The 27,489-nt window shown below is 33.6% G+C and overlaps 1 protein-coding gene across 1 annotated transcript; it reads left to right on the top strand.

Annotated features, from left to right (window-relative positions):
• Positions 1-1,318: 1,318 nt before the first annotated feature.
• Positions 1,319-27,288, top strand: LOC138706324 (protein spaetzle 5-like). Its single transcript, XM_069835459.1, has 6 exons — positions 1,319-1,396; positions 15,621-15,765; positions 17,834-17,909; positions 20,190-20,246; positions 24,105-24,211; positions 26,552-27,288. Exons 2-6 carry the CDS (start codon positions 15,758-15,760, stop codon positions 26,730-26,732), a joined length of 429 nt encoding a protein of 142 aa, XP_069691560.1. The 5' UTR covers positions 1,319-1,396; positions 15,621-15,757; the 3' UTR covers positions 26,733-27,288.
• The last annotated feature ends 201 nt before the right edge of the window (positions 27,289-27,489 follow it).

Raw genomic sequence — 27,489 nt, 5'->3', positions numbered from 1 at the left:
CCTCTATGAGGAGAAAACTCTCAGTAATGTCAGAAAACTTGAACAGCTACTTTTCAAAATGGAGAAAATATGCTCGCTGAAGGAGGTCCTGACTGACGCATCTGTTATCAGGCAGTAGGCTACATCTCGCTTGATACGTCAGAAGAATAATTGTTTGTATGTATCTGAAGTCTGATGAGTGAAATACGGTATGTTACTTGTCAGCGACTTTTGCTAGAAAGGAACTGGCCAGCCTACCCAATCATTTCCTGCTTAGTTGCCTCATGAGTGATACCTTATTGATGTCACTTATGAGGTTTCAACCTGTTTTCAGAAGTTGAATAAATTGCCCCTTCCTTTCTAGGAGGCTGACATAACGAGCCCACAGAGTAGGCGATCCAACTAGTCCTACTTGCTGTAGGCTATCTGTCCTGATGTAACCTGTATTTAGTTCCAAAACGTTGGAAATGTCAAGTTCCAGAAGACTGTAGTATACCCAAAAGCCTAATTCTGATCAGTCGCAGTGAAAGCCTGAAACCTATTAGACAATAATGTTAACGGATTTCAGTTTTTTTATTGGGTCGTGGGAAGTTCGGAAACTATTTTCAGAGGTTTAAAATTGTAACAGAGAAAGGTAATCAATGTGCATGAGAAGAAATATTACAAACTGTGGAACATTTTTCGACTGCGAAGCAAGTATTTGGACTGACTGTATGTTAGATATGCATCGATATCGCATTTGTATTTTAATTTCCTGTTTGAAATATCTCCAAGATATTGAAATTAATGACATACAGTTCACCTACCTACGGTATAAATATAAATTATGCAACATATATAAAGAAATATTTAAAATATATGTAATTTTATAAGCACGAAATACAAAAGAAATGTGAAATATGAAAATTATTTTTGATATTTGAAATAGAAAACATATTTTGTTGGTTTGGTGTATCTTTGTCTTCAGATAAATTGGGTGAGGAAATAAATCTTGCTTTTTATAAATCTTTGAATCCACATTAACTGACCCGTTTTTAATGATACTGTAGAGTAAAACTCCTTTTCTTCATCCCCTTATTCACCCTTACTTTGCCTTAACTGTCGTGTACATTGCAGTCGGCACTTTATACCATACAAAATATATAAACGTTTTCAGTTCTCTCTTGACTATAGCATAGATGCATACGTATAAATGTCGGCATAATATTCCGGTTTCTATTGTCTACTGTTTGATAGCTAGTTTAATGGACTGCAGCTGATTTTTATTACGCTAGTCGATAGGGGCTATTGGTGTACTCTGAAATGCGATTGGCACAACTGATTAAACAAAAGTGTACCTAGTTCTGCTTAGTAGTGCTTACAGAAAGAAAGAGAGACTTCTGCACTGTGGCCAGCTCACCCACTGTAGCCAGCACAGGTAACTTTTTATGTAGCGTAGTTATGTATTCTTCTGTGAGTTAGTATTTTACTAGCTTTTACTCCTATTCTGTGACTCCTCTATTCAATTAAGCAAGGAAACCTAAGTGTCTGTTCACTTTGAACAACCATGGTACTGTTGAACTGGGTAAGTAAATTAGTCACTATCAAGTTATTTAGCAATTTACGACGGATTGATCATGGCTGCTAATCTCATAATACGTGTACTGTATATTAAATCTGTCACAATATACAATTATTTTTGTACCATTAGTTCATGAACTTCTAGTAATTAACACCATCACCTCCACGTTGGCATTGCCTTCAGTAGCCTATTGTTTCCACATTTACAGTACCGGTATCTTAATAATTCTCATGCCATCGCCATAATCACGTTTAATAAACTACAGTACATGAATTGCAGTATTAAATTATACTCTGTAGCCAGAACTGTAAGAAAATAGAGCATTCCAGCATTTGTGTATATTCTGTTGTTTCATGTTACTATGTTTATTATGGAGTACAATTATTTCATATTTCACGACTGTAGGAGACTTTTTTTTACTCGAAACTATTATTTAAAGTATTCATATTTAGTTCTAAGCGACTTTATTCATTACGTTGACAACACTTTTTAACAATTACATGTCTCATCTTTGGAAATGCTGAAAGACGTAGTGTTAGGAGTTATACACGAAACTATTTCTATAATATATCATATTTCTGCAAGTTGGAATAGAAACATCTAGACGAGTCTAGACTAGACTGTCGAGACTAATTATACTCTACATGCCCAAGGACAAGTTCATAGTTATTAACGATGGAAGGAGACCATAAATAATCACTAGGCATGTCCATACCTGTGCAATAACGGTTAGCGCGTCTGGCCGCTAAACCAGGTGGCCCGGGTTCGAATCCCGGTTTGGGACAAGTTACCTGGTTGGGTTTTTTTCCGAGGTTTTCCCTCAACCCAATTTGAGCAAATGCTGGATAACTTTCGGTGTTGGACCCCGGACTCATTTCACCGGCATTATCACCTTCATCTCATTCAGACGCTAAGTAATCTGATATGTTGATACAGCGTTGTAAAATAACCTACTAAAAAATTACTAGGCGTAATTATGTCAATGATGGAACTTCAATGAAGTTATTTCAGACTCTCGAGGAAGAATTTCTACAGCCATAGTTTTAATATTTCTGTTTTATAGCAACTCCACGAATAATACTATAGCCATCGTCAATACCATCATCACCATCAGAGTCTTTGTCATTGTCATCAACACAATCATTACATTATCAACCATCACCATTAATATAGCCACTACCAATCCCATTCTACATAGCGGACACAGTAATAGTGAAGATGTATAATTTAGAGTTCTTCTATTATTAATGATATAAACATAGCGCCTCAAAGGTTGTATATATTTTCGTCTTCAAGGAAAAGGGATGACAGAAGTATGCCACACTTTGAGATAGTTGTAAACGGCAAAAATTTACGTTATTTACCTGTATTGCATGTTAGAGTCTTTATAAGAGACTAAATTCGAGTGATAACCCTTTCCAAATGTTTTTCATATGCTGTAACAACAGTTCAAAAAGTTCTAGCTATATCTTCACTATCATAATATTTATCAACACCACTGTTACGAAAAGCACTAACACAACCACCAATGTTACAACATTTGTAAAATTTCCATTAACATTATTACAAGTAATATTAACATTAGGCTACTACCACTACCATCAACAGTAATACTCGTATAAACATCGCCGTCGTCAGTAACATTACCACTTTTAAACCATAATCACTACCATTATCATTACTGACATGATTACAATTATCATCACTACAGTTTTCATTTTAAACCACCACCACAACTATCATTATTACCAAAACTACTATTATCACCGCTATAAACTACCAAAATCAAGTCATCAGCACTGTTACCATTGCTAAATCTATCCAAGATCATTATCAGTATATGAATACTAAACCATTATCATCACTATTATGAATACTAAACCAACATCACCACTATTATAATAGTGATAATTATCAGTACTATATTATCATCACTATTATCAATATTAAATCATTACCTTTCTCAATACTAAACCATGACCACCATTGTCAATATTAAACCAACATCATCACGATAAAATTAGCAATGCTAAACCAACAGCACCACCATTATCAATACTAAACAAGCATCACCATTGTTTGTTGTTTAGTCAACTGTCGAAGACAGGTCTGAACATCACAAGTGATACCAATATGGCTCCAATTATGACGTAACTAGGCCAGGAGATAGTGGGGTAAGGTGGCCGTTCCTTTCCCCTTCCATTGCATACATCGTCGATTAGCTATATATTACTCTAATCAGACTTCAGATACATACAAACAATTGTTTTTCGTCTGACACATATCGTAAAGTGAGATGTATTGCCTGATAATAGATATACATATCAGCCAGAACCTCAATCAAAGGTATCACCACCATTATCAATACTGAACAATCGCCACCTGATCAATGCTAAAACATTACCATCATTATCAATACTAAACCAACATCACCACAATAATCAATACTAAATCAAAATACTAAACCACCACCATCATTAGCAATAAGAAACCATTATCACCACCATTATTATACTAAACCTACGTCACCACTATTATCAATACTAAACCTACGTCACCACCAGTGTCAATATTAAACCATCACCACCATTGCCAATACTAAACCATTATCAATATTAAAGTATACCATTATCATCACCATTATTAATACTAAACCAACATCATCGCTATTATCAATACTAAACCATCACCACCATTAGTAATACTAAACCATTACCATTATTACACCATTATCATCACCATTATGAATACTAAACCAACGTCACTACTATTATCAATACTATACCATCACCACCTATGCCAATATTATATCATTATCATCACCCCATTATGAATACTAAACCAACATCACCACCATTATCAATACTAAACCAACACCACTATTGCCAATATTATGCCATTATCATCACCATTATGAATACTAAACCAACATCACCACCATTATCAATACTAAACCAACACCAGTATTGCCAATATTATGCCATTATCATCACCATTACTAAATACTAATACTAAATGGTAAACATATTACATTGTATAAAATATTATTGTTATGAAGGTATTAATTCTGTACATATTTCATATTTGCATTTGTATTTCCTTTATATTTAAACGTAAGAATTGGACATGTTCTTTATTCTATGCTATAAAGCAAATGTAAGAATATTATGGAACGAATAAATCTATATATCTCTATCATTATGAATACTAAACCAACATCACCACCATTATCAATACTATAGGCCTACCATCACCACCTATGCCAATATTATACCATTATCATCACCATTATGAATACTAAACCAACATCACCACCATTATCAATATTAAACCAACACCAGTATTGCCAACATTACGCCATTATCATCACCATACTAAACCAACATCACCACCATTATCAATACTAAACCATCACCACCATTGCCAATACTAAACCTATTATCAATACTATACTATTATCATCACCATTATGAATAGTAAACCAACATCACCACAATTATGAATACTAAATCGTCACCATCATTATCGATAGGCCTACTAAACCATCACCACCATTATCAATACTAAATCATCACCATCATTATCGATACTAAACCATCACCACCATTATCAATACTAAATCATCACCATCATTATCGATACCAAACCATCACCATCATTATCAATACTAAACCATTATCATATTCATTACCACTGTGAATACTAAGCCACCATCACACAATTACAGATAGTATGACATCTTCACTACCATTACCAATATTACGGACTAAACAGTCACAACTAACGTCAATATTAGTATTCACTCAAGTGAGGAAGGAGGTTGAGTGCACGAGGTCATCTCACATGTCACATGACAAAATAGACATTCACGAAGGATAAGGATAATCTAATATCTCCATGTAAACACAGTTGTTTCTGAATGCAACTTTTTAATCACGTTTTCACAATTTTATACGTAGGTACTATGGACAGCTAATATTTTAGATTTGTCTGTTTTGTTGTGGAGATCTAACAATGTGCGTAGTTTAATGTGGGGTTTCAACTTGAGGTCAATGACAGATCCTTGTAAGGCACATGATTGGTTGCCACAGACAGGAACATTGTTCTTGAGCTTTGTGTGTACACACTGGATATGAAAGTGTATTCACGAAGCTCAATACGTAGGGAATATGCATCCATAGATAGTTGCTGACCACTAGGATCGCTACTATTGCCTCATCAAAAACAATGCGAAATAGTACCGGCACAGTCTATTGTTCCTAGTACTCTCAACAACTCAAGCTTCGTGACTGTATATACTAGACTGTGGTGTATTAAATTGTTAAAACTCTCATGAGAGTTTGATTTCTTGCACTACATTGATTTGTTGACCAATATAGATCAATGAATCATTACTTTCAGTAGTAAGACGCTATATCAGACGAAACTCGAAAGGCATTAAAATTGTGTCTATACTCTAAAGCGGCCAACAAAATTAAGTCAATGTTATTGTATATTTTATTTTTGCTATGTGACCGTCCAAGGCTTGCCTATAGACACAGAATAACACACAATTTACAATAATGGTTGTACATGAATGGGCACATAAAAATATATAGATAACAATTTAAGATAAAAATACAGATTTTCAATCACAAATATATAATTAAACAATTATGTGGAGTGTTTACCTTAAGGTGATTTTTAAGATGGCGACTGAGTATTTCATTATGTTTTGGACAATTTCTTCTTGGATATCTTTGCCTGGTTTATATTTCCCTTTCCACGTCACAAAAAATTTAGGGAGTGTTCCTCGGAATCCCAACAGCAGGCCTGTGACTGTGATACTCTGGACGTTGTTTGGTTGTATCTGTTACGGAAGTAAGGTATTGTTGACTCATATATATATATATATATATATCTTTTTTCTCTTTGTCAGCATCTAGAGATGGGAACGATATATCGGTTTTTACGAAATACCGATATTTTCGTTTCGATATATAGATATCGAAAATTTGATTCAATATATCGTATAATATCTCGGTTTTCTAATAAATTTATCGGTTTTTTAAATTTGTTTTTGTTTTTGTAGAATTATGAACAACAAAATCCACACTAGTTAATTCCGATAATTCCCCGAGAGATGGCGTTAATGAAAGTGGACAGTTACATAATGTGCAATCTTAAAATGTCCAATCCAATCAATGCCTTTCTCTGATTGGCTGGTCTAGAATTCGAATTAAAATTATTTAATATTTAATACGAGATTGAGACGGGAGGTTTATCTACTACTGTTTTAGTATTAATATTCTCCAAGGCAGGAGCAACTGCCACCACAGTCTACTATATACAGTCGCGAAGCTTGAGGTGTTTTTTTTTGCAAATCTCGTGATAAAGCGCTCCAAGCGGTTAGCAACTAGAAACAATAGACTGTCCATGGTCGACTTTGGACTGTGTCGTATTTCTATCGAGTGCTAGCTCGTTGCGTATTTCACATTGATGCTTGTGAAATGTTCGTTATTGGTTATAATGAAAATGTTAATGGCTAAAATATAATAATTGGAATAATAATATGGGACAAGGAGGAGACGTTTGTAGTGCTATAAATTGTAGCAACAGTAAGAGAAAGAGGCCAGAGTTATCCTTTTTCCGATTTCCGAAAGATTCAGAAAGGTTCTTGGGTTTCCACAAGAATAATGTGCAGAAACAAAACTGTTAATTTGAAGTTCTTTGTGACTATTAGAATACATTATATCCTTAAATTTCACTACGAAATGTTTCAGTCTAACCGAAAGGACATTAGATATCGGTTAAAATTCTGTCACTTAGGCTGCTAAATTTCCAGAGAAATAAAGGTTAGGTCTACTTTTTTTTTCAGAGGATATATTTTTAATTGTAGCGATTAATTTTGTTATTATTTTTATGTGTTATTTTACTAAAGACGTAGAAAAATTCAGTCTGTTTTAATGAAATTTATTGATCACGTTTTATTTTCAAATCTGATGGGATTATTATTGCGTAGGCCTACTTTTCTCTTCAAAGGATATGGTTTTAATTATAGCTGTTAATTTTGTTGTTATTTTTATTTGTTGCTTTACTAGAGACGTAGAAAAAGTCTGTTACAATAAAATTTATTGATCACGTTTTATTTCCAATTCCGGTGTGATGCTTAACCTCATCCCACTTTGTTAACTACGTAAGCCTACACAAGTACCGGTACACGTAAGTTACTCCATTAATTCATATTTCCATTATTATTGTTGTAAAGAGAAATGCAAATTAATATTTATTGGTTTCATAGTTAATTATCGCTATAATCTTGAATGAGTGAACCTATTATAGTAAATTTCAGTTCGTTTTGCACAAACAAAAATTATATTAACTTATTTCTTGCAGGTATCTTCGAGTTTATGGTGGAATTTAATGTACTTCATTAAAATAATAAATTAACTTTATGCATTTAATATTTCAATAATGGAAGGAAGGTATTAATTTTTCCAAAAGAACACGACAACGAAAGTGTAACATATTTTGTCGGCTGCTAGGAGAGATATCTGCGATGATGAGGCGATAGTAGCGATCCTAGTGGTGGGCAACTACCCAAGTTTGCATTTTTACTACATATTGTGCTTCGCGACTGTATATAGTAGACTGTGCTGCCACTCTGAAAAGGAACCGTTTGACTTCAAAACTTTTATTTCTATGTTTTTAAATGGAAAGGGAAACGAGGATATAATACTGGTTTCAGATTTGTTTGCGGCTAGGATTTCTATGCACAACCTAGTACTGACATTGTTTTCTTATTTTATATTTTAGTACATAAAAATTTTATCCCCACTACCACCACAACCACAACCACCACCACCACCACCACCACCACCACCACCACCACCACCACCACCACCACCACCACCACCACCGATATTTGGAATGTTGGAGTGTAACAATAACTTGCAATGGGAACTTACTATAGAAGATTTATATCATATCAATTGTGAAGTTTGTTAAAACTTGTAACATTTTAATTACTGTTTACTTACATTTAAAAATGAATACAGGTACTGTTTACTTATATTTAAAAATGAATACGAGAACTGTTTACTTACATATAAAAATGATTACGTTGTTATCTAGAAAAGAGCATTATATTTGTGTCCTCGATTGAATCCTATATAAAATTAGAATAATTGAATTGTGGATTGGAATAAACTGATGGGGATCCTAAAGGAAATTGACGTGGATTGGAAAGAGAGAAGGCTTTTCAGTAAACTACAAATGAAACAACCAGTCAAAGGGGGAGAAATGTCAGAAACAAGTGAAATAGGGAGAAGAGTACGACAAGGATGACCTTTATCACCTACACTGTTCAACATCTACTTGGAGGATTTAGTGAAGAACTGTTTTCAGAACATGGGAAGAGTGACAGTAGGAGGGAGAAGAATGAAGTGTTTAAGATTTGCTGATATGGCGTTGTTAGACGATACTAAGGAATAAACTATTGGAGCTAAATAATAGCTGTGAGCAGTATAGAATTAAGATAAATGCCAACAACACGAAAACCATGGACATAGGAAGAAAAGGAAAGAAGGTAAACATGCGAATTCTAAATGAGGCAGTAGAGCAAGTGGACAGCTTCAAATGCTATGGGTGTACTGTAAGCAGTAACATTAACTGCTGCCAAGAAGTCAAAAGGAGAATAGGAATGGCAAAGGAAGCTTTTAATAGAAAAAAAGGAGCATCTTCTGCGGACCTCTTGAGAAAGAACTAAGGAAGAGACTAGTGAAGCGCTTTGTGTGGAGGGTAGCATTGTATGCGGCAGAAACATGGACACTACTAAGAAGTGAAGAGAAGCGAATAGAAGCATTTGGAATATGGATATGAAGAAGTATGGAGCGTGTGAAATGGACAGACGGAGTAAGAAACGAAGCTGTGTTGGAAAGAGAGGATGAAGAAAGAATGATGCTGAAACAGATCAGAAGGAGGAAAAGGAATTGGCTGGGTCACTGGCTGAGAAGAAACTGCCTACTGAAGGATGCACTGGAAGGAATGGTGGACGGGAGAAAAGTTTGGGGCAGAAGAAGATGTCAGATGATAGACGACATTAAGATATATGGATCATATGCAGAGAAAAGAGGAAGGCAGAAAGTAGGAAAGACTGGAGAATGCTCTGTTTGCAGTGAAAGACCTGTCTTTGGGCAGAACACTATGAATGAATGAATGAATGAATGAATGAATGAATGAATGTTTTAATGTCAAATACTGACCCATATAGAATTCACTTAACACTTCCCCATTGTATCATTTAAGCTCATCTTACCTCCACTATAATTTTGATTTAGGTTAGGAACTACATAATAATTATGGTATTGAAAATGTATTGTTTATCGTTGCAATTTTACATTTAATCTTTTGACTGTCATGATGTTGATTTCAATGCTAATAAGGAATAGGCTATTAAAATTTCAGTTTATTGTGATAAATATACACCTACAAATAATTGCATTAGTATCTATTAATTTGCGAAATAGCGATATATAGAATCCTTTGGATATATCGATATATTTTTTGCAATATATATCGTTTATCGAAATTGGGTTTGCAATATCAATATATTTGTATATATATTATTTCCTCCATCTCTATCAACATCATGGGTTGTGCTTTCGATTGTTCAAACCAAGCTATGGATAGCCTTTGTATAGCCACGGCCGACTTGATGCTCACCGTAGTATAACCTATGGTATAATTTTCAAAGCGTATTATAGGTTCGATGATCTCTGCTACAAACTATTATTATAATTCGACGGTATTTGGGTAGCGGGAGAGAAGTCATAAAAATGGGCTTTGAGATAAATTAAAATTAAACTTTGAACCCTTGTTACAAATAATTTCCTACAGAAATAAAACATATCAAATGTTAATATTATTTTGCTTCTCGCATACCCACTTGTAGAATTTAACTTGTATATTCACCTATGGAAAAAAAAAAACTCCATTTGCACAAAAAAAGACAATCTCTTATCTGAACACCATTGAATTTTATTCTAAAGTCTGAAATATGTTATGCTAACATTGTATTTGCATAGAATTTAAATTCCCTTCATATTTTAATTTTTTGTGATGCAAAAAACATTAAAAATGTGTACCGAGTTAATTAAAGGTATTTTATTTCATAGGTGTGAGAATGGATATGGCTGCTCATTTCTACGTACTGGCGATAATGTTGGTATGTAAAAAGTTCCATATAGGCCTATATATGTTATCAAACATCACTGCTTCTATGAACAACCAGTTATCTATCCAGAATTCCAAGTTTTTTTTTTAACTTCTTATGTGAAGTTAAAATAAGAATACTTCATAATTGTTTATCTACTGTATTTCATGCAATATTCAGAACAAATTATTTTAATTATATGTGAAATATTATTGGGAAAATTTGGAACGTGAACAATCAGACTACTTTTATTTTGATTTTCAGTATTTAATTTTACACATAGGAGTATTTTCAGATTCTGAGTGATTTGACCTATAAGTCACCATTATCTCTATGATCGAATTTCCTCATTATAAATGATACATCCGAGAGAGTTACTATCTGTACGTGGAATGTGTTCTTCATTAGTAGATGCAGGTGATCCGTAGCGGTTTTATTAAGTTTTACTGCAACCAGATCACGGAAACAAATATTGATGTTTTCAGTCCTTTCAAGTGGTACAGATGTTACATCTCATGAAAATGTATGATTTTCTTTATAAATCTTTTAGTTAACTGGAAGAAATATTTACGGTTGGGAATGGTAAAAATTAAGGTATGGGTAAGTAAAAATCTGTGAATAATGAGAGTATTCCAGAAAGTATTTTAATTTTTTTCAGAACCTTTCATCTGGTGTACAAACTCTCCAGCATAAGGAAATAAATAATGTAATGGAAAAATAAACATATCTGTTTGTACTTCCAATGAACAGCATTTATAATCTTCTCTCCATATTGGCCTATTTACAATTTCTTCCGAATTGTGTGGGTGGATGTGTTGTTTTAATGTTTAACAAGATCAGTTCATATTTTATATTTTTAAATTTTTTTTAGTTCAACTTCTATAAAATTTACACATAGATGCTCAAAAGTTCTGTGTCATAAGGATATATTTAACAAAATGAAAGTTAATTAAAAAAATGTTAAGTCATCTAAATATGGTTGCTGTAACTTAAATGTTGCATTTACATTCAGAAAGCACTCTGAATTATGGGACAGACTACTATGTCTTCCTTTCATCATATCTCTTCCATTTTACTCCACTTGATGGGTAATTAGGAGATAAGAGTAGTCATTTTTTTATTGAAAATATACTTTGTCTTGTAATTCTATTTTAAAATCACGTTCATATTAGAATCACAGTTATTTTCATATTCATCGTAATTTTAACTGTCTTTTGATATTCCTAAAATTAGAAGTTATTTGAGGCATTGTCATGGGGAAAGCATAAGTCACAAAAGGACAAACAAAACATGTTTGTGGGTCTGTTACGAAGGACGTTACTTAACGCTAACGCCATCTTTGATGAGCTGCTGAAACTAAATGATTTCTGCTAGCGAGATACTGACTTTACCATGCATGCAGCTGGCGTGGGTTCGTACTATCTTATCCGTGAAAAAACGTATTTTCGATTTTTTGTGACTTACATGCTTTCCCATGTCAATGCTTCAATTGTTAACTTATTTTTATCCCTCCTGATTATTAAACAATTACTCACTTCATATAATAACTATGTATTATAAACACAATCCTTTCTCTTCTCACACCTGTGGAGTAACGGTTAGCGCGTCTGGCCGCGAAACCAAGTGGTCCGGGTTCGATTCCCGGTCGGGGCAAGTTACCTGGTTGAGGTTTTTTCCGGGGTTTTCTCTCAACCCAATATGAGCAAATGCTGGGTAACTTTCGGTGCTGGACCCCGGACTCATTTCACCGGCATTATCACCTTCATCTCATTCAGACGCTAAATAACCTAAGTTGTTGAGAAAGCGTCGTAAAATAACCTACTAAAATAAATTTTTCTCCTCGGAAACAATGAGTCTCTTATCTTCGGGCACCTAGTGGCTAGCTGTAACGTTCGCGTTCTTTTTGTCAAGCCACTTCTCACGAATCTCACGTTGGAACGACGATTTCTAAAAAAAAAAATTGTAATAATTTAGTTTGTTTATAAAGAAAAATTTCGCACATAGGCCTACTGCATCTTGTTTCTTATCTCTTACAATAATGCTTTAATCAGCAAACTGACACTTGCATGGCTGAAAGTGTTGTGAAAGGCGGTTTTGGTGGTGGACACACTCGATGCTTAATTATTGTTAGACTTACAGATATTCTAGCCTGGCAGTCTTTTTGTCCACCATTGCACCTTTCCTTTCAAGAAAATATAATTTAAGTAACAGAGAGTGCAATAAGTTTAACGCATTATTTTTCCACATATTGCTCAAGTCAGTAAGAATCTACAGGCAAATTATTTTGACATTTTTTACGTGTTACCTAATTCATAAGATGTATTTACGCATATTTATTTTATTTCGTAAGAGGATGATTCGTTTTGTCTGTTCATAGGTATACATAAAAGAAGTGATTTCAAGGTCTGGTAAGTTTCCTTAGAAAGTAAGTTTAAGTATTTTAAAGATTAAATTCGATAAATCGAAAATATAAACAAGCTGGCAAGCCTGACATTCACACACAGTTGTAATGACGAATCTGCTGAAGGAGTATTTATATCGTTTACATTAGTACCTTATGTGAAGGATTTGTGGTTTAGTTACATGCTGACTGAATTGTTTCATGATAACTTCATTTTTCAAGTTTTCTTGTTAGCTAGCGCACACATGACAGACAGTCGGCCCCAATGGACATCACATCATATTTTGTAATGAATGCTAGCACATAATCTACAAAATTGTCGGGTCGACAAAAAAGATGTAACACGTTCCATTCGACTGTAGGTGCAAATAATGGAACATACACATTTGTATAGCCTTGAGCAGACGGCCGACAGTTTAGTAGGTGGTTGGTTTTCTTTCTCTGGAGAAGGAGATAGCGAGTTGCGTGTCTTGCAATGGATATTGACCTGAGAAGTTTATTACTGAAGTACAAAAACGTTGGCCTTTATTTGATACTTCTAGTGGCGAATACCATGGCAAAAATATCAAATATCAATGAGTATTTTGACATACGATAATAATATAAAAATTTCAAAGGATGCTCGCATAGTTCCTCATTATAGTGCATGAAATTGTCCTATGAGTAAACGTTGGCTGAGAATTGAATGGACCCAGAAAAGTCTATTACGTCTTTCTCAACGACAATATCTAAGGTACAAAACTACACATTGCAATTGCTGTCCTCCTATCTTCATACATAGTCACGTACAAACTAAATGGTCTTGTGCGCGTGAAGTTTTCAGCCACAAAAATATCTGTCGTGTGCACTTGTTCACCTAAACATCGACTGTCTGTCTTGTGCCCCCTCTTTTACACAGTTGCTTCAGACTTAAAGTTAAGGAATTTAAGATCGAGTTCATCGACTTATTCAATACCCATTCCAATTTCAATCTTAAATAGGTAAATTTGTTAGAAAGTCTTGAAGTTTTTATGGTTCTAAGCATTGTACACTGAAGCCTCAATTTTAGGCAAGGAAAATGTCTTGTTTATTCTTTCCTTATAAGGCAGTAGTGGGTGGGAAGTGAGTGAACGAAGGTGAGGTATTCGTGTACAGTGTCTCTTGGTAGTAGTCGAGTGTTTCGTATTGAGCGCAACCAAGCTTAAAAGAAAAAGAAATTCGTACTCGATAAAAACTAAGTTCGCTGTGATAGAGATACTAAAGAAAGTTGAAAGTGTGGCAAGTTTAGCTAAAGAAATAGAACTGTCCATACCAGAGAGTACATTAGCGAAGTGGAAGAGGAACATTTGTGTCAACAGTGCTTTTATAGTATTTCCAGTTCAATTCTTGAAAATAGAAAAACAGTGGAGACCAACTATAAACAATGGACAGATTATGCTCTTTCTTTGCTCTCTCAAAAGGATCAGAATGTACTATGATATATTCATTCATTTAGTGTTCTGCCCAAGGGCAGGTCTTTCACTCCAAACCCAGCTTTCTCCAATCTTTCCTATTTTCTGTCTTACTCTTTGTCTCCGCATATGATCCATATATCTTAATGTAGTCTATCATCTGATATCTTCTTCTGCCCCGAACTCTTCTCCCGTTCACCATTCTTTCCAGCGCATCCTTCAGTATGCAGTTTCTTCTCAGCCAATGATCCAACCAATTCCTTTGCCTCTTCCTGATCAGTTTTAGCATAATTCTTTCTTCACTCACTCTTTCCAACGCAGCTTCATTTCCTATTCTCTCTGTCTACTTCACACGTTCCATTCTTCTCCATATCCACATTTTAAATGCTTCTATTCGCTTCTCTTCACTTCGTCGTAATGTCCAAGTTTCTGCTCCATACAATGCCAAACTCCACACAAAGCACTTCACTAGTCTCTTTCGTAGTCCTTTTTCCAGAGATCCGCCCAGAAGATACTTCTTTTCCTATTAAAAGCTTCCGTTGCCATTGCTATTCTCCTTTTGACTTCCTGGCAGCAACTCATATTACTACTTATAGTACACTCAAATATTTGAAGTTGTCCACTTTGTTCTACTGCCTGATGTAGAATTCGTAAGTTTATCCTCTTTATTTTTCTTTCTATGAGCAAAGTCTTCGTCTTATTTGCATTTATCTTCACTGCTCACAGCTGTCATTTAGCTCCAGTAGCATATCTATTAGTATCATCTCCTCTTCTGCTAACAACGCCATATAATCAGCAAATCTTATACACTTTATTCTTCTTCCTCCTACTATCACTCCTATGTTGTGAAAAAAACATTTTTAACTAAATACTCCAAGTAGATGTTGAACAGAGTAGCATCTTTGACGTACTCCTCTCCCTATTTCACTTCCTTCTGATATTTCTTCTCCTATCCTAACTTTGACTCGTTGTTTCAAGATTCATGGTGGACGCTATATATTTTAGAAACTGGCGACACGGTTGCATGTTACAATAATGATACTTTTATTCTTTCAGGAGGACATTTTATCCCCGACCCCAACTGCTGCGGCTCTGAGATATTTTGCGAGAAGGTTCCCGACTATCCAGAGTGAGTGTCCGGAGTTGCTATATTCTGAACGTGCGATAGGCTCGCCTCATCCACGAAGCCATAGATGATGAGGTGAGCTCGTCGTTTTGTTACTCAAGTACACCTTGAACTCAACATGATTGTTTCTCTTGTTATTGCGTTACCCAAATGGTTTTACCGAAACACAATGTCGCGTGAAGAACATTACAACTGTGTCAGCATCGCTGTTATCCGTCGAAATGTTCAAATTCAGCACCATTCCTACAACCGTCACCATTTGAGATCCGTTATCATTATGTGAATAGCTCGTAAAGAAACCGCAACGCGACAACCCGGCTGAACTGTCCCTGACTCCTCTTACGCATAGAGTAACTTATGCTGTCAGTGATACCCCGCACAATACAGCAACTTTGACAAAAAACTATTAATTTAAAATATTACTACGAGTAAATATAACCAGTTGAAACAACATTTACTTATCCAAATTAAGGAGATGCTGAAACTGTTTCCCATTTTGTTCTAAATATTTTTGCAATTATTTAAAACTGGCGCAACACTCGCTGCAGTTTCCATTGAGAAATGGGAGGGGGATATTTTCCCGGATGATATTTTTCAATTCTTCTACAGCATGTGCATTTTTTACACTCTGCTTTTTAGAGTTTCCCAGAAATAAAAGTGAAGATAAAACAAGGACACGCTCTTCCTCGAACAGGACTCTGCGATAATATATAACGCCGACTATTCTATGGAGGAAGTTTATAGAGTATTCGAGGGTAGAATTATAAATAGAAATGTGTGGCCCTATCGATCCCAGAACTAAACCCTTGTGACTTTTATCTCTGTGGGAGAAATGAAATAGAAAATCAATCAGTGGATAAATTAAGATTTAATTTTTCAGTATTTTTTTTAAATCACAAACAAATAATGTAACATCATTAACTGAATTACTAACGAAATGAGCTTCTTTCCTTCTGTTCTTGCTTGGTTATTTAACGACGCTGTATCAACTACGAGGTTATTTTAGCGTCGATGGGTTTGGGAATAGCGTGATGATATTTGGAGAGATGAGGTCGAGGATTCGCCATAGATTACTGTTTAAGCATAGCTTTTAATTTTATGCAATTTTTTTTAATGAGGACGGTAAAATCTTGAAACATAAAATATTAATAAAACAACTTCATTTATTTTTATTTCATTATTTTCAATAATTATATTTCACAATTTTCCAGGCTTATTCCATAGCCTATATTTCTAGTGAAATAAATCATACTAAAGCTTTAATAATTTTGGAAAACGTATTATGTGTCTTTCATATGTTAAATTTTATGTTAACAAGCTATAATTTAACACATGAAAGACACATAATACGTTTTCCAAAGTGATATGGTGTTAAAAGTTGTGTAATCAAGATGTATACTTTATTAATAAACTCCGACGGAGACAAATTCTACTGTTTTAAATACATTTTAAATTCATAGTAGAAAATCCTATATCCTGTGAATCTTGAAATGTGTAATGAATTAAAATCATAAATGTAAAACTCTTTTTGTAACCATCAATTTGTATTTTTATTACTTCGAAAGTAGCATGAATTCTTCAGTTAGGTATTTAGAGCCAATTTAATATTTTTTTCTTCACATAAATTTAATTATAGGTGGTAGTAACTCGATAAAATGTAATCGAAATTAAAACCTACATATAAGAAAATATTTACCAAGAAGTAGATAATACTCCTTCGAAGCGTAATGGAATATGATCATAAATTCTAAGGGTCTACTTCCATAGTCCCTATCATTTTCCGTTATTTGATAAATTTCGATCTGTAGCGCTCGGCTATATCATAGCATTTTATTAGTAAATTAGTGATATGGAGGCATGAAGGACAATTGTTGAGTTTAGAAGAAACATTGTGAGACTTGAAGGTGTGCCTGCATTACCAGAGATACAGAAAGTGCAACGTTCAGTAGAATACTGTACTTTAAATATGTAATAGGCCTAACTGTAAATTGCTTCTCTATTATACTTTCTTTCTAGTGGTCTCGTTCTCTTTTCTGGTGTCTTGTGATATATTTTTAATCCAGCTTCTGCTGACAGAATTAATGTGTGTGTAAATGATTTCCATATATAGGCCTACAATTTCAAGATAAAAAAATTGTTTCAGGGAGAAGCTGAAGGTTATACTCAAGAGAGAAGGGGACAAACACAAGGATATTTTCGGCGTAGAAAGAGTGGATGAGGTGAGATTTTTATTTCGGAGGAATTACCTATTGTACAGTACTTAGAGCTTTAGATTGAAGTCTAATTCTTTGATTTTATAAAATAACATTATTTAATAGTAGTAGTGGTAGCGGTTGTGGCGGCTGCAGCAGAAGCAATAATAATAATAATAATAATAATAATAATAATAATAATAATAATAATAATAATAATAATAGCTTTGTTAATTGCTTTGTTCAGATTTTGTTTTTCAATGCTTAACTAAAAATTACATCATTATTATGCATTTACCACAAAAATTGTTAGGAATCATACGACTTTAGGGACTTGATTCTTTAGAGTTTAATTTTGCATCCTAATGTAGAGTCTTGAAGAATTTACAAGAGTGGCGTGATTTGTAACAATTGTTGTGATAAACGCGTAAAATAAATATAGTTTTGTAGTTAAAAGTCGAAAGAAATTCTGTACGAAACAACTATGGAATTCACAACAAATTTTTAGCTTCAGAATACTAGATAATTAAAGAAATGATATTTCTGAATAGTTCATTTTATGTCTGTAATATTCTTTTATCCTTAAAACTAAAGAATAATGCTATTTTACAAATAACTTCAAATTAGTGTAACTCTGAAAATATTGAGTTTAAGACACATGTTTATATGACTTTTTTTTTGCTCAGAATGTCTTCGGAAATAAGCTCCCTAAGTGGCGTTAAATCCTCGTGAATCACCCTGTATAACATTAGGTTTTACGAAAATTAACAATAATAGATAACTTATTTTAAATAAAATCTTTATATTTTTAGAGATGAAGTCTCAAACATACACAATCCGTATTCGCTTCTCATCATAAGTAACTTTAGATCTAGGTTAAACTATGGAAAGTCTGCATACTGTAATGAAAACGTAACTCCCAGTGACGCCAACTTATATGGACACGTGGGACCAGAGCCCACCCAATAATTTGTCGATTTAATATTGTTACCACTTTTATTTATGAGGTGTATTTATTTTAACATAAAATTCAAATATTCAGCCCACCCAATGTTTTTAAAAAGTTGGCGCCACTGGTTGCTCTAGCACAGTTTTCTTTCATATGACTTTGTTTACTGGAATAGTTATAGGCTACAATTATTGAAATCGCATTGAAAACGATAGTCTTAACATTTCTGTTAGTTTTGGGTACATATTTTCTTAAATATAAAATAATACATCCTATAGTTTTATGATATGCGAGTAACAATAGGTTTTCATGCTAATTTTTGTAATATTTTATTCGCGTTTGTCTACATCAGGGGTTCTTAACCTATGGGTCGCGACTCAAACAAAGGTCGCCATAGTTTCCTGAAAAAAATAAAATTAAAGAAATGTTAATTAAAGTACTTGGGATTATGATTATATTTTATAATTATTGCTTATTATGAAATATTACAACTCTATATTAATAAATAATTGCTACACTTTTTACTTGTTTTTATTATAATAGCACTGTTTAACTTCAAAATAGGCCCAAGGTTCGCGCAAGTTTATAGTCCAGTTTACTTTGGGTCTTGGCCAAAAAAAGGTTAAGAACCTCTGGTCTACATGAACTGCGCCATACAGTTTAAAAATGAGATACAATGTTTTTCTTTGTCATGTATATTTTGTTATACATTATTGCGAAATGCGTGAAGTGTATGCAGAAGTAAGTTTTGTTTTCATTGTATTGATGATGATGATGATGATGATGATGATGATGATGATGTACCTCTTCTTATTACCACTAATAAAACATTGCTTTTTATATCAAAATTAATAGCAAGTCGGATGTATGTGGTCAAATTGATTTGAATCTTCCACATACATTTTTGAAACGATAGAAAGGAAAGTTTTCTTGAAAGTCTGATTACATTATTATTTGATACGAGCTTCGAAAGTCCAAACCTGGAAAAAGCAATGAATATTAAAATAAATGCTGATAAAATCCTTAATATAGAAGGAAAATAAAGGAGCAGATCTTCTACCTAGGATTAAGGCACGTAGAAGAACTGCGCCTAGATAGAAGACTCCAGACAAAAAGAGTGTACCATTTCTCGTTCAAGTTGAACCTTCATGCTGATTAATCTTTGAAATTGATAACATATCTGTAATTAATTAAATACTAATTCTGTGATACACAAAGTTTACAGGTTTAAAAATACGGTTTTAATATTAATGGATCACCGTAACAAGAAATTTGTTGTGAATTCTAGTTTAAATCTTTTACATGTAGACCCACTTACTTCACGCAATTGCATAATTCTAGTGATTATTTCTCTGCAGTTTGATGGTGTTAGCTACAGATACGGTAATTCAGAGACTCCATTGTGTCCATCAAGGGTATGTACCAAGAGTATTTTAAGAAAACTAAGTAGTGTAGTTGATTATATATCATACATTCAGGTTTTGATCTTAGAACTTAGAATTTTTTGTAGATTATAATTATATATCATTTTTGTATTTATCCCTAATTTAAGACCCTACATTTGACTTTTAAATAGAGCGCGACAAATGAGAAAATTTAAATCATGTTAGTTTCTACTTAACACTTCTAGAAGTTTGCCAGGAGTACTGAATCATATACGTGAACATGATACAAAATACGTATCTACTCAGATATAATAAAATTAGTGCATAAAATAGATTTGTGTTTGTATTCTTCACTTGGTAGACATTAATTTCGTATTAACAATATTTAAGCTAATTAACCAGATCTTTTTATTAAAGGTACAAGCAATAGGAGATTAAATATACAAAATTTTGTTTTTGAATATTTGATAGTTACTGAGAGAATGTGTTCACTTTTTAAATTGGATTTTCTACAAACAGTCTATTTTTAATCAACAGTAGCTATTGTAAACTTAAAAATGTTCATGCTTAAATTCTATTCTCTTATGTCCATATGTAAAAAAATATCATGAAAGTGTGCATGCAGGGGTAGGTGAGATATAATTATTTAATTTATAAAGTTATTGTAGCAGCACTTCACATTAGCGGATCTCTTTAAGAAAAGCGTAATATTTACTTCGCGTAGAACTGTTGCATTATAATTTTATGTGTTTCCGTAGCGATTTGTGGAAGTAAACTATATCGTCTGATATGCTGAGATTGGTTTGTACCGATTGGCAGGTTATGTTTCACAAAAATCATATTCTTTACTTCTCCGAAGTTTTGGTGGGTCTTCTTTATTTTCACCCCTACAATAATTTATTATTATTAGTGTTGAAAAACCTTTCAAAGTTTAGTTGATTACAACACCATTCAGGCGGTTTGATCATCAATAAATCAATGCCCCTGAGGTAGCTATTTATACAGAACGGATCGTAAGTAATGTCATTAAATTTCAGGGGTTATTTTTTTAAATATTTCAAACAAAAAAGTTGAAAATAATTGTTCACGTTTTTGCTTCCTTTTCGAGATGTAAATTATTTTTTTATGTGAAACATTTCATAGTGTGTTTTTGAAAAGCCATTGGTGGTGTATTACGATAATAAATGATGGAAAGAATTTTTATATTTGTCCTTCGAATATGCATACATTTTAACTTTTCGTTCTTCAAATGTTACATTTGTTCGGATGAAATTTCTGCACATTTCAAGGAAAAAACTAAAATTCTTTCAATCGCTTTTTATTATAGTACACTGCTCTTTTAAATTGACTGTGAATGTGAATTTAATCTATGACTTTCCCAAAACACGCTATGAAATGTTTCATATAAAACAATTTTTATTTCGAAAAGGAAGCAAAAACGAGCAACATTGTATTAAACTTTTTTGTTTGGAATATCTAAACAATAGCCCCCTAAAATGAATTACATTATTTACAGTTCACCTTGTATACAGACACCAAATACCGAGAAAGTTTGAGGAATAAGTTAAACAATCCAGTCACTAGATTCACATCAGTGCACTAAGAAACGCTTGCTTCTATCCGCGTGGAGAGCTGAGAAAAAAAAACTGCCTTGTGCATTGCGGCGACTAGAAAAATTCAGAGATTAATAGACTTCTATTAAAATTCTGAAGTACAGCGAGCGCCATCTAATACCGTATTAGTATTGAAAAGCGAAATAGTTATTTATGCAGTGTCCGTTCACAGTTCTTTATATCATCTCAACACATTGATGGACCGATTCTAAAGCCGTATGGGGCAAGTGGCGTTTCAGTAAAAGTGCGGGATGTTTCGCGGCGCTCATGCAAGCCAGTCACGTCACATACTATGGAAATTAATGCATTAGTTTAAGTACCGCTGCTGATGATACCAAGTCTGGTTTAAAATTCGCCTTTCTATAAATTCCCTGATGAAGCCGATATATAGCTTCTAAACACTGGACGTTTATTCATGGAGAATATCTCTTGGGAAGAGATAGATTCATATTTCTTTACATTCTCTGATGAAGTCTGTAATACCATAGTCTAGTATATACAGTCACGAAGTTTGAGTTGTTGAGGGTACTAGGAACAATAGACTGTACCGGTACTATTTCGCATTGTTTTTGATGAGGCGATAGTAGCGATCCTAGTGGTTAGAAATTATCTATGGATGCATATAAAGACTATTGAAACTTATGTAGGACCTATAGATAATTATATAGGTTGTATTGTAAAATTAGGTATTTTATTTTATGTTTTATTATTATTGTGTTAAATTGTATTGTGTATTATTGTTGTATTGTGTGTAAAATTGTATATGTGTTGTAAAATTGTATTGTGTATTGGTTATCATTTTATTGTGTATTGTTAATATTGTATATACCACTGCCACCGGGTGCTTGCCTACTTGCAGTGTAAATAAATACATACATACATATTCTCTACGTATTGAGCTTCGTGACTATATACTAGACTGTGGTAATACTGTATATAACTTCGAAACACTAGCCATATTCATAGACATTCTTAGTGCGGGCTTCCGGTGGATGATCACCGAACTAACGTTTTTCGTATTCATAAACCAGTGTTAGCAATATGATATGAATTCTGTACAAGTAATCAGTCGATAGCCGGGGCTAGTTTAGCACACTCGTAGCGCTGGCTAGCGAAATGTCTATGCATAGAACCCTTAATGTTCAGGCTTCGTGAATAAATCTTGGTAACGGATGCAACAGATAGATTCCTATTTCTATGCTCCCGCTAATGAAGCCGGTTCGAAGCATGGAAACAATGGATTTTAGATTTTGAAAATAGCTCTTGCTAAAGGATGCAACAGGTAGATTACTTTGTTGAAGTGTTCCCTGATGAAACCTAATCGTAGTTTCTGAACGTTGGATATTTAGACTTGAGAAATAGTTATAGAAATCCTCAAGACTTGTTTATTTTCGATTCCTTTTGTAAAGTGAGACTTAACGTCTCATCTGCGATCTCAAATGAATACGCGCAATGCCTTCCGCTACTTTAGACACATAATCACGGGTTAAATAATATTCTTTCCTATACTTAAATTTCCGGTTTTGTATAATAATAATAATAATAATAATAATAATAATAATAATAATAATAATAATAATGATAATAATACTTAATCACTTACTCACTTACTCACTTACTGGCTTTTAAGGAACTCGGAGGTTCATTGCCGCCCTCACATAAGCCCGCCATCGGTCCCTATCCTGTGCAAGATTAATCCAGTATCTATAATCATATCCCACCTCCCTCAAATTCATTTTATATTATCTTCCCGTCTACGTCTCGGCCTCCCCAAAGGTCTTTTTCCCTCCGGCCTCCCAATAAACACTATATGCATTTCTGGATTCGCCCATACGTGAATAATAATAATAATAATAATAATAATAATAATAATAATAATAATAATAATATAAAGTATCCCTGTAATATATTTTCCCGCTTAAACTGTAGAGGAGAAATGCACGCTTTTTTTTAGGGGGGGGGGTATTTGCTGTCTGTAATGTGCTTAACATAGGCTTAGCTGTTTTATATTTAAATATAGATTTATTAATAAACAAACACTTTACTTAGTTTATGTGATCATATTATTTCGGTACGGAAGTCAATACGTAAGGATTTGAAATTGCTGTGTTAATTAAAATCAGCATAACTTCTTGGACATTACTCGTACAGTGATTGGTTGCAGTTGCAGTAGTAGCTGGAATAATAAAGAGTTATAGAAACAAATATTCGTGGTAATGGTAGGTCACATTATTGCACATTCACATACATATTGAGAATTTTCCGTTAATTTCAGAGCGAAGTGGTGTATCCGAAGGTTGGGACAAATAAAAGTGGAGAGAAAAAATTCGTTGTCAACCTCGGCAACGAGACAATTCAAGGAGTGAGAATTGAACTCTGTGTGTACGTATTCACATCTTTTGAGAATATACTATTATGCTTAATCTTCGTAAATTATCTGAGAAGAAACTAAAATTAATTATTATAAAGATTAGTAAGAGGCAATTCAATAATCTTTAAAATGTTCAGCAATCTGTGAAACAAAAACGATTACCTCTTAAGTCTGGGATAACGGATACGTGGTCCACCGCTGTGGAGTAACGGTTCGCATTCCTGACCGTGAAACAAGCGGGCCCGGGTTCAAATCCTGGTTGGAACAAGTTATCTGGTTGAGGTTTTTTCCGGGGTTTTCCCTCAACCCATTAATATCAAATGCTGGGTAACATTCGGCGTTGGGCCCTGAATTCACTTCGTTGGCATTATCATCTTTATCTCATTCAGACTGCTAGATAACGTCAGCAGTTGATAAAGCGTAGTAAAATAATTTATTAAAACTAACGGATACATTAAGAGACTATGTATACAAGAACTCAATGTGCGTAACATATATAAAAATCGGTGTTGATGCAAGTTTTATCAGGAACTCTGTTTCTTTTCCTTAATTATAATGGATGAATAATTTAATTTATATCAGGAAAATGGCAACTTTGTACGTCGGCGGGAGCGTATACGCAGTTTATAGTAGTGGGGGGGGGGGAAACCGACCCCTGTAGCTGATTTCAGAGCCTTGTTCACTCAGAGCACGACAGACTGGTAACTAAGACTTTCGTGGTTCGAATCCTTCCTGGGAAGGAAACTTTTTTTTTTCCTTATTCAAATTTATACCCAATACTTTTCGATTGCAGCGATATTTTACTACTTAATTAACTTATTATTCCCAGAACATGAATTTTACCTGCTATCTAAAAGTTTTGGGAATAAATTTTAATAAGGAACAAAAAAAAAGTTTCCTTTCCAGGCAGGATTCGAACCACGAAAGTCTATCGTGCCCTGGAGTGAACAAGACTCTGAAATCAGCTACAAGGGTCGGTCCAGTTTTTTTGCCATTACTGTACATAGACAGCGCAGTGTCGGTGATTCGACAAACTACAGACTATTTATGTAAAATATTATTGAAATTAAATATAAGGAATTAAACGTCATATATTCATTTCAGTTAAAAGAGTTTTCTAAAACTGGCTGCCTTCTTTCTTGGATTTAACTCAGATGAGAGAATTGATTTTGGCAGCGACTCTCACAAACGCTGAACAATTGCTCGTGCAAGATAGCAGTGTTCCCCGGGAGGTTAGTTTTTCACTCAATACTTCTGTCACCTACACACTGAAAGAATACTTCTTGAATCTTGCTAGTTGACGTACTAGAAGCTTTCTGAAACTGCTTCATACCATCTTAATCTTCTCAACATTAACTGTGTAGTTTCGACAAGTGAAGTTAAAAGAAAAATTACATGATTTTAAGCAAAGCCACATCGTTTTGTAAATTACATGCTTGTTAAGCTCACTATAACAGAGAGAAAAAATATAGCGTACTCTCAGAGTCTAGCTCACGAAGCTCAATACGTAGTAAATATGCATCCTTAGATAGTTGCTAACCACTAGGATCGCTACTATCGCCTCATTACAGACAATGCGAAATAGTATCTACTTGCACAGTCTATTGTTCCTAGTACCCTCATAAACTCAAGCTTCGTGATTATATATATATATATATATATATATATATATATACTAGACTGTGGTACTATTTTATCTCATAATTTTTCACATGTTTACAGGAACGAAGTTATACGACTAACTATTTACTACATCAATTGCAAAATTGTGTAGTTTGAATGGAGTTCATTTAACGATAAGTATATATTGAAACTATATCATACACTGAACTAATTTTCGAATACTGTTACATTGCAGAAAGTAGTGATACTGCGTAACAAATGGACTTACTTTTACTAACTGTGATTTGAATGTATTGCGATCACACATTTATTATTTGTGCATTAAAAAATGTGACTTTTGTTCCTGATACAATTTGAATATACTGCATTACCATTAAAAAAGTATTTCCATTTTCATTAACGAACACAATTTTAAAAATATTTTTTTTTAATTCGGCATGGATTATTACACGGCAACAAATAGAAACCTGTGGCAAAGACTGGACAATTTGTACGAATAATTAAATGCATTTTATATCTTTGAGAGAATATATTCGTAAATTACATACTTTAATATGACACTTTAATTCTTAATCATTCCGCATTATAAATAAGCATTAGAATACATTAAATTATAAGAATTGTCCCCGGTGTGCTCAAAGTGCCAATAATGGTCTGATTTATACCATTTTGAGACAAGATTACGAATTTAATATTTTCTGTCGATAACCTATTTCTTTATTCAACAGGCGAAACGATAAATGTACATTCTCCGAACTATTCCCAAGCGGATACTCTACTAAATGCATTCAGAAATACATATACAAGAAATTACTAGCACTGGGGGAAGAAGACAAGACGGTCGTCGAAGAATTCAGGCTTCCGTCCTGCTGTTCATGTTTTGTCACTGGTCCAGAAAATGCAAGATAGATGTAATAACGATAGCATATCGTATACTTTCTCGATTATATCAAATAACCAGCTTTCTAAAATAGTAGTTTTACCTTCTTGTGTCGCTAGCTCTCTGTTTGATGTTTATAGTTTAATGTGTGCTCAATTGGATATCTAACTCAATGCAATATATTTCATATTAATTTTTAACTTCTGAAATTATGCTCTGAAGTGACAGAATTCAAAGAATATATCAGTTATTTTAATAGTTATATGTTCTGTCAAACAACGGATGTCCACCAGTCAGTTCACCAGTCTGCAGTATTTAGAAATAATAAAATTGTACTCACTATTATATCGGACGATCAAAATGTTCAACATTTGCTGTTAAATATGCGTCAATCCTGTTGAAAATATTGCGGAAAATTGCGAGAAATTAATTTTGTAATTGGTGCGCTATGATATGAAGTCCTTCCTTTGATAATACAAGGTCGGACATATGTTTTATATACAGGTACTTTTTGTCTGTAAGAGTACCATGTGTTCGTACTTTCCCAGTACCTTGAAATTTTTTTGTTGTTATTGGAATGTATATGTAGGGATAATTACAAATATATATATATATATATATATATATATATATTTTTTTTTTCTTTTTTTGTAGGAGTTGTAAGAATGTTTCGTCTCATAACTGTCGTAAATGACTGCTATTTGTTCTAAATTATATGGAATTCTCGCTGCATTACACAATATTACACAATTAATCAAGCACAAAGCAATAAACGTGTCAAAGTAC

Source organism: Periplaneta americana, chromosome 9, assembly GCF_040183065.1.
Source record: "Periplaneta americana isolate PAMFEO1 chromosome 9, P.americana_PAMFEO1_priV1, whole genome shotgun sequence".
In the NCBI taxonomy this organism is placed as follows: Eukaryota; Metazoa; Arthropoda; class Insecta; order Blattodea; family Blattidae; genus Periplaneta; species Periplaneta americana.
Note: the sequence above shows the minus strand (reverse complement) of the source record. Positions and strands in the feature narration are given on the sequence as shown.

Excerpts from the sequence above, each read along its gene's own strand:
- LOC138706324 (XM_069835459.1), top strand. Across the intron at positions 17,910-20,189 it reads GCGTAGAAAGAGTGGATGAG|TTTGATGGTGTTAGCTACAG; the intron begins GTGAGATTTTTA and ends ATTTCTCTGCAG. Across the intron at positions 20,247-24,104 it reads CTCCATTGTGTCCATCAAGG|AGCGAAGTGGTGTATCCGAA; the intron begins GTATGTACCAAG and ends CGTTAATTTCAG.